Below are 15,612 nucleotides of genomic sequence, written 5' to 3'. Positions count from 1 at the left end.
TTCGTTGAAGGGAAGTAGCTGTTCCTCCAACCATACAAGAAAGGAAGGAAATTATTTGCTTCCACGGTTATCCAAAGGGCAAGCTCTTGTGTTGTCGGAGCAAGTAGTGCGGCTTTCTCAAGTGGGAAAGGAGATTAGAGAAAGGTCAGCAGTTATATCTACTTAATAAATGATTAAATGTGTCATTGTCTGTACTTTGAAATTGCATACAGCTACAGAGAATTTTAGGAGAGGAAGAATAGAAGACAGATAATTTTTCACATTACTTGTTTGTAATTGGGCTGAATCAGAAATATGTTGTCTTGATGTAAAATTGAGATAAACCACTATTTAATCTGTTGTATTATAGATTCAAAAACTGAAGTTGAATGAATTGGATGCATGATTGTTAAATAAATTCTCAACAATTCTGTTGCTTTTGAGTGAATAATGAAATGAATACAGGGGAACTCGTCAGAATGCATTCCTGGCACTTAAATAGGGTTTAACTGGGAATGATTTTGCAAGAAAATAGTTTGTACATCCTGTTTACAAGACAGAAATTTATTGTCTGAGTACTCGGTGTTCTTCTTCCTGCTCCAGTTTGCATTTTGGCACAAGTGTCTGTGATGCCACATAAGCACACTTAAATAGGAAATGTCTAATTATAAAGAAAATCATTAATTTTAGAACCATGTCTTAACTCATTAATTGAATTAAGTTTCTGGCTGTTCAAGAATCAGAATCAGGTTTATTATCACCAGCATGTGTCGTGAAATTTGTTAACTTAGCAGCAGCAGTTCAATGCAATACATAATATAGAAGAGGAAAGAAATAAAATAATAACAACAAGTAAATTACCATATACATATTAAATAAATTAAAAATTATGCAAAAGAACATAAGTATTATATATTTAAAAAGTGGGGCAGTGTGCAAGAGTTCAGTGTCCATTTAGGAATCGGATGGCAGAGGGGAAGAAACTGTTCCTCAATCGCTGAGTGTGTGCCTTCAGGCTTCTGTACCTCCTACCTGATGGTAACAATGAGAAAAGGGCATGTCCTGGGTGCTGGAGTTCCTTAATAATGGACACTGCCTTTCTGAGACACCGCTCGCTTGAAGATGTCCTGGGTACTTTGTAGGCTAGTACCCAAGATGGAGCCAACTAAATTTACAACACTCTGCAGCATCTTTCGGTTCTGTGCAGTAGCCTTCCTCCATACCAGACAGTGATGCAGCCTGTCAGAATGTTCTCCACAGTACATCTGTAGAAGCTGTTGAGTGTATTTGTTGACATGCCAAATCTCTTCAAACTCCATTTGATTGAACTTCTGAAATGAGTGACTTCATCCATTCTGCTTGTAAAAAAAAAAGCCTACACACCACCAGAGTTCACCACACCATAATCAATAGTCCAACGATGTTGACTTTTTCAGAGAGTGGATCCCAAATGGAAATAAATTGCTGATTTAAACATACTGTGGCCCATTTCATGTGGTTTCAAGAAATCAGAGGTTAATTTATTATCAAAGTATACAACTCTGAAATTCTTCAATTCTCAGGGCAGCCATGAAACCAAGAAAGTAAAGAAAAGAAAGACAACAAAATCATCAACCCCAAATCTCCCCTCCTGCACAAAAAAACTGAACAAAGTAAATCAAGCATGTCAACCCCCAAATCAGCCTCCCTGCACAAGAAAAACCGAGAAGATCAGATGAAAAAATACAGAATGTAAAAACTGTAAGACTGAGAAATAGAGGTTATAGTCCAAAGTCCACATCCAAAACGTGTAAAAAACCTGGGCACGCTGTCCGGGTGCAACAGCAGGCTCTCTCCTGTCTGGGGCAGAGGAACCAATCGAATGACAAATGATATAGTACCTCAACAAGACAACCTTGTATAAGAGGTAGCACTGACTCAGTCTCAGCCTGTCAAATACTAGCCAGCATTAAATTCAGGTGAAAATGAGCAAACTTCTAACACAAGCAATGCCATTGCTTTGGGAAAAATCCATCTATTTATGTGGGTTTCCTCTGGATGCTGTGGGTTCCTTCCAAATCCCTAAGGTATACTGATATGTCAATTGACACAGTAGATTATCTTCTAGTGCAACTGAAGGTGCAAAGTAACTCAGGGGAATAGATGAGTACATGAGGGAATAAGTGTTAAGTACAAGGTAATGGGAAAAGAATTGATAAGAGTCATTATGAATACTATATCCTTCTGCACTGCCAACAACCTTCTTAATCACATTGCCCATCTTTAAATTCAAACCATTGTCACTAAAAGAAATTCACCCTTCACTGTCACAATTCATGTTTTTAATCTTATCAATTCCCTCCACAATTCAAATTAACATTCTGCCAAATCTTCCAGCTCTGCATAGTGTAACCACCCAGAACCAAAAAAAAAAGACGTGGGAATGGATATAGGACCACGAAAATGAGACCAGAGAAATAATAATGGGCACCAAGGAGATGGGAGATGAACTAAATGAGTATTTTGCATCAGGCTCCACTGTGGAAGACACTAGTAGTGTGCCAGATGTTGAAGTGAGTGCAGTTACTCTTACAAGGGAGAAGATGCTCAAAAGGCTGAAAGACCTTAGGGTATATAAGTCACCCAGACCACACAAACTGCACACTAGGGCTCTGAAAGAGGTAGTAGTAGAGATTGTGGAGGCATTAGTAATGATCTTTCAAAAATCACTGGACACTGGCGTGGTGCCAGCAGACTGGAAAATTGTAAGTGTCACTCCACTCTTTCAGAAAGAAGGACAGCAGCAGAAAGGAAGTTGTAGAGCAGTTAGCCTGACCTCAGTGGTTGGGAAGATGTTGGAGTCACTTGTTAAGCATCCTTAACAAGTGACTCCCAACATCTTCCCAACCACTGAGGTCAGGCTAACTGCTCTACAATGTTATGGAATACTTGGAGACACAGGACAAGATAGGACAAAGTCAGCATGGTTTCCTTAAGGGAAAATCTTTCCTAACAAATTGTTAAAATTCTTTGAAGAGATTACATATATGATAGATAAAAGGGATGCAGTGGATGTAGTATATTTGGACCATCAGAAGGCCTTTGATAAGGTGCCACACATGAGGCTGCTTACCAAGTTAAGAGCCTATGGTATTACAGGAAAGTTACTGGCATGGTTAAAGCATTAGCTGATTGGCAGCTGGCAGCAAGTGGGAATAAAAGGATCCTTTTCTAGTCATGTTTTGTAGGGTTCAGTGTTGGTACCATTTCTATTTATGCTGTATATCAGTTGATTTAGATGATGCAATAGATGGCTTTGTTGCCAAGTTTGCAGATGATAGAAAGATTGGTGGAGGGGCACAGGTAGGATGCTGAAGGACTTAGACAGATTAGGAGAATGGGCAAGAGAGTGGCAAATACAATGTTGGAAAATATATGGTCATGCACTTTGGTAGTAGAAAAAATGTGCAGACTATTTTCTAAATGAGGAAAAAATCCAAAAATCTGGGATGCAAGGGGACTTGAGAGTCCTTGTGCAGAACACCCTTAAGGTTAACTTGCAGGTAAAGTTGATGGTGAGGAAGCCAAATGCAATGTTAACTTTCATTTCAAGAGGTCTATAATACAAGAGTAGGGATGTGATGCTGAGAGTTTAGAAGGCACTGGTGAGGCCTCACCTTGAGTACCGTGAACAGTTTTGGGCTCCTCATCTTAGAAAAGATGTGTTGGCATTGGAGAGGGTTCAGAGGAGGTTCACAAGGATGATTCCAGGAATGAAAGGGTTATCATACAAGGAAAGTTTGATAACTCTGGGTCTGTACTCACTGGTATTTAAAAGGATGAGGAGGGATCCTTTCAAATGTTGAAACGCCCAGATAGAGTCGATGTGGAAAGGATGTTTCACTTGGTGGGGGAGTCTGGGACAAAAGGGCACAGCCTCAGGATAGAGGGGCCCCCATTTAAAATAGAGATGTGGAGAAATTTCTTCAGCCAGAGGGTGATAAATTTGTGGAATTTGTTTCCTCGGGCAGCTGTAAAGGCCAGGTCGTTGGGTGTATTTAAGACAGAGCTTGATAGGTTCTTGATTGGACAAGGCTTCAAAGATTGCAGGGAGAAGGCCAGGGATTGGGGCAAAGGAGGAGAAAAATTGATCAACCATGATTGAAAAGCGGAGCAGACTCGACGGGCAAAATGGCCTAATTCTGCTCCTCTGTCTTATGTCTTACATCTAGAAAACCAGTTACCTTGCATAGTTCTAGCTTTCTTTACTTATAATTTTGTCAGTTGTACACAATACATTACTTGAGTATGCACTTCCCTAATTCTGCCCGTTGACTGCATTTTCCTCAGTGAACTAACAAGACATCGAAGTTCGTAATGTTAAGGCATTTAAGTGCTTGTGATATCAGAGTTTTAGCTGGATCCAGTCAGTTCATTGAGGCAGTCACTACCTTTTGAAGTGCTGTGCTTATAATCGCTGTTGTCTCATTCCACCTAGGTGGCTATTACCTGACAAGTGCATATGGAGCCCTGTCACTAATAAAGAATTTCCAAGAGGAGCAAGCAGCCAGGTTACTGAGCTCCCAGACCAGGAACACTCTGAATCAATGGCACAAGAGAAGGACCACTAACAATAGAAGCATTCCCTCTGTGGAGGACTTCCAGGTGCGGCTCTCAAAGAAAAGCAGCAACAGCAATATGCACAAAATGCTGGAGGAATTCAGCAATTCGGGCAGCATCAAATAAACAGTCGACGTATTGGGCCAAGACCCTTCATCGGGACTGGAAAGGAAGGGGAAGGTGCCAGATTTAAAAGGTGGGAGGAGGGGAGGGAGGAGGACCAGCTAGATAGGTGAAGTCAGGTAGGTGGAAAAGGTGAAAAGGCTGGAGAGAAAGGAATCTGATAGGAGAGGAGAGTGGACCACGGGAGAAAGGGAAGAAAGAGGGGCACTGGGGGAGGTGATAGGCAGGTGAGGAGAAGAGGTAAGAGGCTAGAATGGGAATAGGAGAGGGAAGGGGAGGGAGAGAAAAAAAGAAGAAGAAAATTTCCAGTAGGAGAAATCAATATTCATGCCATCAGGTTGGAGGCTACCTGGATGGAATGTCGAGTGTTGCTCCTCTATCCTGAGAGTGGCTTCAATGTGACAGAAGAGGAGGCCGTGGACTGATAGCCAAAATAGCTGTTAAATTCTGTGTTGTTGAACAGTCTCTTGCACTATGAGCTTTACCCTCAAAATAGAAGCTTCTGTATGAGGTGTAATTAAGTAATTAGAGAGCTCAATGGTTGTGTAAACCATTATCAGTAAATCCATAAATTACTGATGCACTTAACTTGATAATTTTTGACAGTTTGTATAACATGGTTTATGTTGAGTCACTTCCTGCACCTTAAGCCCAGTGTTGATTGGTAAAGACTGAGGAACCAGTTGGCCCTGGCATTGAACAAGTTTAGGGATGCAATTAGTAAGCTACTGTAATAGCAATATAGCACCATAGACTGCATCTTCTATTGGTTTTCCCAGTGGCTCCAGCAACAGAAGCTGTAAGCATGGATATAATTAAATCACATCAGGCACCACTTTAATAATCCAGCAAAACCCAATTGCTTTCATTTTCTTTAACCTGAAATCATGCAGTCCATTAAACATTAGAGATTTTAATGTTTTAAAAAAAGAATAGCTTCTATGTAGTTTGGTCTTTTTTCAGCAGTATTAGTCTTTAGCAATGATTGTACCTCATAGGTATTGTTTTATTCAAGCTCAATCGATTATCCATTTGTACTCAATCACTTATCCTTATGGAGTTCCTTAGATGTGATCAACTTTGTGCTTCCTAAACACAATGCTACAATGATCTCCTTTTCCTCTCTCTCTCTCTCCACATAGAACTACCTACGTGTGGCCTTCAACAACATGACAAGCGGCTGCACAGCCAAGACTTTACTGGTACAACCATTTACTACAACAGAGGAGCTGTGCGCTCTTTGTGCAGCCAAGTTCCAAGTCGAGGACACTCACAACTATGGGCTATTCCTCCTCATAAATGACACTTGGCAGCAGTTGGCTCTCGACACCTTCCCACAGAAGATCAAAGCAGAGCTACACAGCAGGCCTCAAACCCAGCTTTTCCATTTTGTCTACAAGCGCCTGCACAGTGACCTTCCCAACAACAACAACGTCGTTTCTGAGGAATGTAACAGAACTTCGTGATCAAGGATTTTTGCTGTCGTCAGACACCCTGAAGGCCATTTCATTTTATTTGTGCTCACTTTAATAGCATGCTGAGGGTGCATGCTTTTCTAACCCAGTAAACCTTAACATGTGAAGCCTTGCCAATGTTCATGGAACCATGTGCAATGCTTTGCAAGAGATGCAGCTGGTTATTGGGTCACTGCATTATCTTGCAATAGGAATTCGCTCTGTGTGGCAAAGACCAGTTAGATGCAATGCATCAGTAAAACTGTCACTGTAGTTGGATGATTTGCATCCTGCTCTTAGACTTAAAACAAAAAGTGGGAATAAAATCAGTTTGGGCGCAGGCTGCATAAATGGTTTTATGTCTATAGGAAGACTGTTTCTGTGGATCCCAGAGACGTTAATTTGATAGCAGTTGCTGGTTAACTGAGAGCTCTCTTATTATTATATTTTATAAGCCAGAATTTATTATTCTTGTAAACATCTGGGCATATAATGGTAACAATTAATTTGGGGATTTTTTTTATTATTCACTATGTATATTGTTTTTTTTTTAAATCTTGACCATAATGTTTGCGCTGATGAATGAAATTATTCTTTGGATCATTCTCCTTACACATGTTGTACAATAATGTAGTAGTGTGTCAGTGCTTTCTGTCTTGCAACATCATTGGTATTTCGATTCGGCCCCAGCATCAAAATGGATTACGGTATCATGCTGTAAAATATTTGGTGGCCTTTGTACAGGAAAGGGATTACTGTTCCAGGCATAGTGATCGGTGTCCATTTCCACGTTGGTGCAGAACAGATTTATTGGAACAATGTCTGGGATTCAGGACAATAGATATGTGGAGAGACGTTAAAAACCTAGGTTGTTTTCCTTGGAATAGACATGTTTAAGAGGAGGTGTAATGGAGGTCTTCAGTGAGTAAGAGGAATGTTTTCCAGTTGATAGAATCAGTAATCAGCAGGCTTCGATTTAAAACAATTGGCAAAGGAATTAGAGGTGACATTTGCAGAGCTGGAATTTGAGCAAAGGGCTATCATTCCTATGAATCTGGAGAAAACACAAGGTGTGGGAAACAGTAAGCTGGGTGTTGAAGCACGCTAATAGTGATTCAGTGTCACACAGCCCTGCCCCACGTCTTCATTCACCAGGTCCAACACTTGCCTTTATTGGATCTTGCTCCTCCTTATACAAGTCAGCAGGTTTGTGGGGCTGTGGCCAGGGTTAATCTGGGTGCGCTTAGGGTTAGTGGGGGGGTGTGTCCCCTTGGACCTTAGGACTAGGTTTGAGGGTAGGGCTGGTGGATGTATTGTGGGGTTGGGATAGATAAGGTTGTGGAGTTGTGTGTGGTGATGATGTGAGGCTTTGGTGGATAGGGTAGTATAGTGGCTGTGGGGTTGTGGCCAAGGTTAATTGGGGTGCACCTCAGGTTACAGGGGGTTGTGTGCCTGCTTGGACCTTAGGATTAGGTTTGAGGGTAGGATTGACAGATGTACATGTGGGTCTGGGAAAGATATAGTTGTGCAGTTTTGTGTGGTGAAGTTTGAAGTGCTATGGCAGATAGAATAGTGCAGTGGAGCCACTTTAATTTGGCCCAAGCCTTTCATTATTTTGGTCCAACACCACTTGGCTTAGTGAACTGGGTCTTCAAAGGGACACATCATCAGTAATGCAGCCTGGGGACATTGGATGTTTCGGGTCTTTAATCATTAGACACTCTCTCCGATGCGATCCAGCCAGGGTTGATCAGGCCCAGCTTGTGTTTATCCCATGGACCAAGATAATGAGAGGCATGTAATTCTGAGGGTAATGATATTTTTAAGCCTCATTACCTGGCATCTGTATGCCTGGGATTTGCATGGGGTTAAATTGACAGTGTTTACTGCAGATTCAGTATCCCTCCACACTCTGATGGAGTTTAGTGGTGAGTTATTTTCTGCGGACCCAGCTTGGGTTTAACTTACTGGTTCTCCCTCACCTAGCATGCTGTATCTAAGACAAGTGTTTATGAACACTAGATGCCCAAAGTGAAGAATGCTGTTTTCCCTATAAGTATCATCACTCATTTGATGAGAACAGAATTCATGTTATTGGTTCAGCCCCTTGGAGCTTTAATATTATAAAGTTGGGCATTGTAAAGTGTGGATGAGGAAGGGATGGGGGTAAGTGATTGGCATAAGAGAAAAACAAAATGATTTGGTTTCTCAGAAGGTCAGAGTGAACTGAGCAGGGAAGAAGACAGACCTGGACAGATAATCATAGATTTGGCTTCTAGCTTTACCTCTCACTTACAGTAAGTCCACCTACTGTCATCCTTTGCTGCTGGGATGCCAGATGATATTCAGGGTAGAAAGGAAAACCTGATACTGTATCTAAAGTCAGTTGTTTACATTACTGTATCTTTACTGCAATCAATTGAAACTTCAACATTCCAAGCTAGCAGTTTTGAGTGTGCTATACTAAATGGTAACTTTTCAATAGCCGCTATCTTTACAACTTGCATTGAGGACCCCACTACAAATTACTGACTGTAGTCTGCGTTGACCTTTTGTGTTATACTGTGAAATTAGATGAACTTTAAAGTACTTTATTCATGTCAACAATTCGAGTGAAAATTCAGCCAAGATTAACACAATCAAGCACTTCTTTGTGCTGTAATTGGACTGTTGTAGGAAAGTGGTTCTAAAGTTGATGGACTGAGTTCGAGGCACTTAAAATGAGTGGTGGAAAGTGGAAATCTTCACATTGTAACAGTGAGGCCATTTGGAAGACCTGCTTCCTGGTCAGTAAACGGGAAGCATCCATGATACACTGAGCCTGTCCGATCCTGGCACTGTTAAATTTCCTGCTCTGCCTAAGTTTATAGTCGACCTCATGCCGGTATTCACAACGGGAAAATCAGGAGCAGGGCCTGGATCTTTGAAACTCACAGCGGAGGATATTCTAGTTGTCAGTGGAAGAGAAAGAGATACACACATAAAACCATGTCCAAACTATGAATCTTGTGATTCCATTTCTGATTTACCTCTGCAAATAAGCACTCCACAAGTGTAGTTGCTGGTAAGAGGAGTGTCTTCTGAAACTTTGTTAGTGTGCTCAGACTGGTGTACATTGGTCAGATTTGTCCCTGTGGGGAACCTTGGAGTAACAAAAAAAAAGATCATAGATAACAGGAGACTGCAGATGCTTGGATCTGGAAAAAAAACACAAGCTGCTGGACAAACTTAGTGGGTGAGGCAAAATCTGTGGACCTGTTCTGATGCAGATCTCAACTCAAAACACCAGCTTTTCTGTTCACCTCCACAAATACTGACTCACTAAGTTCCTCCAGCACTTTGTTTTTCAATAAGATCAGCAACCTGGGTCTCCAATCTTTTGCTCCTTCCTGGTTCATGGAATGGACAGTCCCCAGAAAAAGGGGATTTAGCAGCACCAAAGCTGAATGTGCTCAGTGATATCATTAAAAGTGGAGCACAAAATGCTCCACTTCCTTGAACCATTCCTTCCTTATAGCCTCAATAATATAATAAAGAGCTCTACCTTGTTTCTCCAAACTTTCCCAACTGATTGTAGAATGAAATTATTATTTGCTTATAAATCCAAAGGAAAAGCTTGATGCTGAAAGACATGGAAGCAAATTGAGGGTAAGAGAAAAACAGAATGGAATCAAGTATTTTAAGTAAAATGCTATAAATCTGCTCTATATGCAGTTTGTATCTGCAGAGTGACTGGGCTCCATGTAACAAAAGGGTGGCATCTACATTGCCAGGATCTGACATTTTTGGCCTCTACAAAGGTGATTTGTTAAACAGGCAAAGATATTTCTAAATTCTACATGCAAAATTTTCCACAAATAGGGCACGAGAGGCATTTGTATCATTTGCACATCAAGTATGTAATCCCATTCTTGAGCTGCTCACTGTAGTCCTGGCTGTTTGCCAATTATTGGATAAATATCCTGAAGTCTTCCAAGCTTAATCTTGACTGCCATACAAAGTATGATATCTTTCTTAGCTGCAAAAAATGTTTCAAACAATTTCATTTCTGATTCTCTGTTCAACCACATAAGCCAGTAAGATATATATTCTGTACATGAGCCCCCCTTGATGTTTTCAGCAGTTGCAAGACTGATAAATCACAAGAGAACCACAGGCATTGGGAGTTGCCGTGACTCCCATGAATTGGCATTATATTCTTCTAAACAAGCCTGTAGTCCAGGAGTTTCTAGATTTCCATTAGCTTCATTTAAGTTTATCTTCTTTTATTTTCAAGGTTTTCATGAACCAGATCCTGGTTTTAATGCTCGTTTACTTGTATATTTCTAGAAAAGTTAGGCATTTTATGCAATGGCAGCTCATTCACTGGTTAATGCAAGTTTCTGTTTCAGTGATACAATTGAGCTTTGTTCTGTGCATCAGACGGTTTAGAAAGCAAAATTGACAATTGCCAGTTCAATGTAGGTTATACCATTGTAAACTATGGGAACAAATTGTTAACCTAAAATTGGCTTGCATCAAGATTACATTTAGGTAGATTGTCTCTTTAATGAAACTGCATTTGTGATTTGTATTTGTAGTTTAGAACAGCACTAAGAATTTGTATACCATTGTGACAAAAATACTTGGATACTTCAATCCAAACCCCTTTAATACTGTAGCCACATTCTGTGCATACTACATACAACCGAAATATTGAATTTTGCACTCAATAAAAATTGAATGTTTCAGTTATGTAGTGTGTGTGTGTTTCAGTTCTAATACCTGTATATATTGCTATCTTGTTTCATTAACAGAGGGAAACATGAAGCTGTTTTCTTCATAATTATGTATCTTATCCAGTACTTTGGTGTTCCAGCAGATAGCAATTAACCAAGAGTTAGCCTAAGCTAAATAACCTGTTGCTTGTGACCTGCCATTTTCAGGGCGTGTAGTCATTCTTGTATTGAGCAGAAACAAGCCCTCTTCACACATTCCCATTATCTCGCCACAGATACTAACATCCAGCTACATTGTTACAGCAATTTGTTAGTGCTAATTAACCTACTAACTCACATGTCCTTGAAATATGGGAGGAGACCAGTGCACCCCCAGGGAAGAGTACAAGCTCCATGTGACTGACAGTAGAGGTTAGCATCAAACTTTGTTCACTGGAGCTCTGAGCTCGCAGCACTACAAGCTCTGCTATTGTGCTGTCCATGAAGTGCATAACATCGACTTGGATAAATAAAAGCTGGGCCGACAGCTATTGAACCTTGTGCATGCAAAGCACAATGGCACCTAAAATTCAAACACAGAAGTTAACCAATATTTTTCAGGAGTTTTCCTGTACATGTAAAAGTAATTTCACAGCCCAGTGAAAGAAAGTTATCAAATGTAAGTTGCAGCAGCATCCTGTTCGTACAGCAAAAATTTTTATAACAAACTCAGCTCATGCCAAATGTCATCACATTTTTAGGAAGTATTTAATACAACAGAACCATTCCCATAAAGTATTGCATTTTAAATGGTGGCTGCAGAATGATGAAATAATTAAAGCTGTAATCTTGCAGCTCCTTTGACCCAGTTCAATTTTGTCCTCCAGCATTCTCTGTACAGTTTGCATGCCCTCCCCCTAACCAGGCTTCCTCCCACACCTTAGAGATGCATGGATTGGAAGGGCAGTTGACCGCTGTTCCTTGCCCTTACCATATACACTCAGTGGCCATTTTATTAGATACCTCTGTACACCTGCTCGTTAATGTGAATACCTAATCAGCCAACCATGTGGCAGCAATTCATCGCATAAAACATGCAGACATGGACAAGAGGTTCAGTAGTTGTTCACACCAAACATCAGAATGGGGAAGGAATGTGATGTTAGTAGCTTTGACCGTGGAATGACTGTTGGTGCCAGACAGGGTGGTGTGAGCATCTGAGAAACTGCAGATCTCCTGGGATTTTTGTGCACAACAGTCTCTAAAGTTCACAGAATGGTGTGGGGGGGGGGGGGGGGGAACAAAAAAAAATCCAGTGGGTGGCAGTTCTGTGGGCAAAAACACCTTGTTAATGAGAGAGTGGCCAGACTGGTTCAAGCTAACAGGAAGGTTGCAGTAACTCAAAAAACCATGCATTACAACAGTGGTGTGCAGGAGAGCGTCTCTGAGACCACGACACATTGAACATCGAAGTGGATTGTCTACAGCAGCAGATGACAACATTGGGTTCCACTCCTGTACCTAATGAAGTGGCTACTGAGAGTAGGTGAGTGGTAGATTCTGGGGAGGTAGCTGATATGGGAAAATAGAATTAGTATAAATGGGTGTTTAATGGTGGGCTGAAGGGCATGTTTATATGCTGTAAGACACAATGATTAAAATAACATAACCTCGTCCTACAGCCAGTCCCTACAGAATTTCTGGTGCTAGCCTGAAGCTAAATTTCTGATCAATGCTCTTGTGAGTAGCTGTCAAATCACAAACAAGAGAAAATCCACAGATGCAGGAAATCCAAGCAACGCATGCAAAATGCTGGAGGAACTCAACAGGCCAGGCAGCATCCATGAAAAAAAAATTACAGTCAACATTTCAGGCCAAAACCCTTCGGCAGGACTGGAAAAAGTGAGGTAGCCTCCAACCTGATGGCATGAACATCAACTTCTCAAACTTACGGGAATGCCTTCCACCGCTTCCTCCCTGTGACTTCACTGTCATCCATCTCCTTTTTCCTCCCTTACCTTATCTTCTTGCCCACCCATCGCCTCCCTCTGGTGCCCCCCCCCTTTTCTTTCTTCCATGGCCTTCTGTCTCTTTCACCAATCAACTTACCAGCTCTTTACTTCACCCCTCCCTCTCCAACATTACCTGGTCTTTCTCTCTCCCCTGCCCCCATCTTTTAAATATACTCCTCAGCTTTTTTCCTCCAGTCCTGCCATAGGGATTCAGCCCAAAACATCAACTGTAATTTTTTGCCACAGATGCTGCCTGGCCTGCTGAGTTCTTCCAGCATTTTGTGTGTGTTGTGAGTAGCTGGTGTGCTTTCCTATTTATTTCCACTTTCCTGTTTTGAGAATGGTGGGGCTAGTCATTCATAGAAAGTAATTACATCTGACCTGTCAACCAGCTGGTTTACTGGATGGTTTGATGATGTAATAACACCTTTAATTTGCAGCTTCCAATTCATTTTCTGCATTTTTGTGAGTGAATTGCTTCTAATAATTAAAAAGAACATTTTGTGAGCTAAAATCTCTCCATGCATTTAAACCAAGAATTTCTCTACACTATGTAATTAAGTTTGACACAAGTTTAGAAAGAACTTGAACACTTTTGACATCATCATCATTCTCCCAAATGCTTAAGTATATGATTTTAAACACAATTGTAGAGATACAGCAGGTAGTGTGAAAAGAATGTCGTTTCACCAGACTGCGAGGCAAATGACCATTCTGGCAAAAGGAGAAACTTGCACCACATAAACTCAAGAGAAAAGTTGGATTTCTTCTCTGTTTCTTCCTTATTTCACTACTGTACATTTATTGTGATTTATGGCTTTTTATTATTATGTAGTACAATGTACTGTTGCACAAAACAACAAGTGTCACGGCATATGCCAATGATATTCAACCTGATTCTGATTGAGGAATAAATATTAAAAAGCACACCAAGAAAAGCTCTTTGAAATAGTGCTACAGAATCTCCTACATCAGTGAACCCTCTCGAGTCTTATTTAAGAGCTCATCTGCACACATCGGCTCAAACATTGCAGCTTTTACTACTGTTCTGATGTGACAGCCTGTGTTTCTTCGCTCAAGCCTGTGCAGAGTATCATTTGCCAGACGGAAGCAGCTGAAAGAGTTTGTGGTTGGGGTGACTGGAGTCCCTGATAATCCTCCGGGGCCTTTTTTACGCCTTCTGCTGTAAAAGTCCTGAAAAGAGGAAAGTTCACATCCACAGATTTGCTGGGCTGTCCACACCCACTCTCTGCAGTGCCCTGTGATTGAGTGCAGTTCCCGTGCCAGGTGGTGACACAGCCAGTCAGGTTGCTCTCGATGGTGCCCCGGTAGAAAGTCCTGAGGATTTGTGGACTCATGCCGAACTTCTTCAGCTCTCTGAGTTGAAAGAGATGTTGTTGTGCTTTTTCATCACACAGCCAGTATGTACAGTCCAGGTAAGATCTTCAGTGATGTATATACTGAGGAACTTGGAAAATGATCACCCTTTCAACTGCAGTCCCATCGATGTCAATAAGGGCTAGCCTGACCCCATTCCTCCTACAATTCACAATCAAGTCCTTCATTTTTTTCAACATTGAGGGATAGGTTGGTTCCTTGGCACCACAGTGTCAGGGTGTGGACACTGTTCTCTGTAGGCTGTCTCATCATAGTTGGAAATAAGGCCTATCAATTTTACGTTGTTACGTATTCAGGCAACAATAAATATATGAGATCAGCAAGGGTTTCTTATAACAAACAACACGTTTATTAAACACCGAAAACAAACCCCCCAAAAGTAAACAAACACTACCGTAACTGGAAACAGCTGCTGAGCGGCTGTTCAAACAGTTCGTAAAGTGGTATTCCAAAACAGTTCTTTAAAGTGGTATTGCCAAAAGTTCGATATGCTCACAGTCCATTTAAAAGGAGAGACTTTATAGGACGATTTAGGTTCTCTCTCACGTCGCTTGCTTCGATCTCCAACATTGAACTTCCCACGAAGAATTCACGAAACAGAACGGCTTAAAGGCACTGACCTTTCCTTCTCCACTACCTTCAATCCTTTCTAGGTAAACCTAGGGATTAACACGAAGATAGTCAACAAAATCCTTCCAAATAAGGATCAAACAAAGGTCGCCCCCGTTTCACCGTAGAAAGCGATTCTCCTCGATCTTTAACTTCCAACTTTGAATCTTCACTCTCCTCTAATTGCGAAATAACAGAATCATAAAGAACCTGCTGGCAATGACCTTTTAAACTTTAGGCATTAAATAAAAATTTCATCCTTCAACTAAACTGCGTCATCTCTTAAAACACGCAGTGGCATGAAGTCAACTTGGCAAATCCAGCCACGAACTGCCCCTCCTCACAGGGTGGGGTCAACCTTTTATAACCTGTAAAAAAAACCCGTCACATGATCTCTACTGGCGGGAAAATGACATCATTCCACCATCACAAGACCATCACCTCAAGTCCAGTACAGCTTCAACCCCAGTCACATGACAAGGGCACCACTGTCATGTGTCACGAGTACGTAACACCTCCCTCCAAAAAAAACATTTTTGGTCTGACAAGAACAAAAATTTTTAACAATTGCTTACAAGAAAAACAAAGGTATAAATTTTATAACATACACAATACACAACACCATCATATAACAGCTTATAAGTCACAATACAGTAGGAGTGTTACAATTGAAAAAAAAACCACTCCATAAAAAAAATTACAGTGTACATTCAATATCGAGATAGACAATCAGCAACCACA

At 41.0% G+C, this 15,612-nt stretch overlaps 1 protein-coding gene across 10 annotated transcripts in view; it reads left to right on the top strand.

Moving 5' to 3' along the window:
* The window catches only part of LOC132403056 (ras and Rab interactor 2-like), a 172,448-nt gene extending 161,563 nt beyond the window's left edge, over window positions 1–10,885 (top strand). For all 10 annotated transcript variants that reach the window (XM_059986289.1, XM_059986298.1, XM_059986295.1 and 7 more), the window contains 2 exons: window positions 4,457–4,623; window positions 5,844–10,885. In XM_059986289.1, the coding sequence (XP_059842272.1) occupies window positions 4,457–4,623; window positions 5,844–6,167 (491 nt within the window). In that variant the 3' untranslated portion in view covers window positions 6,168–10,885. The remainder of the gene's footprint in view (window positions 1–4,456; window positions 4,624–5,843) is intronic.
* The last annotated feature ends 4,727 nt before the right edge of the window (window positions 10,886–15,612 follow it).

The sequence above is a fragment of the Hypanus sabinus genome, chromosome 12 (assembly GCF_030144855.1).
Source record: "Hypanus sabinus isolate sHypSab1 chromosome 12, sHypSab1.hap1, whole genome shotgun sequence".
Lineage (NCBI taxonomy): Eukaryota > Metazoa > Chordata > Chondrichthyes > Myliobatiformes > Dasyatidae > Hypanus > Hypanus sabinus.
This window is presented reverse-complemented; position numbering and strand designations above follow the sequence as displayed.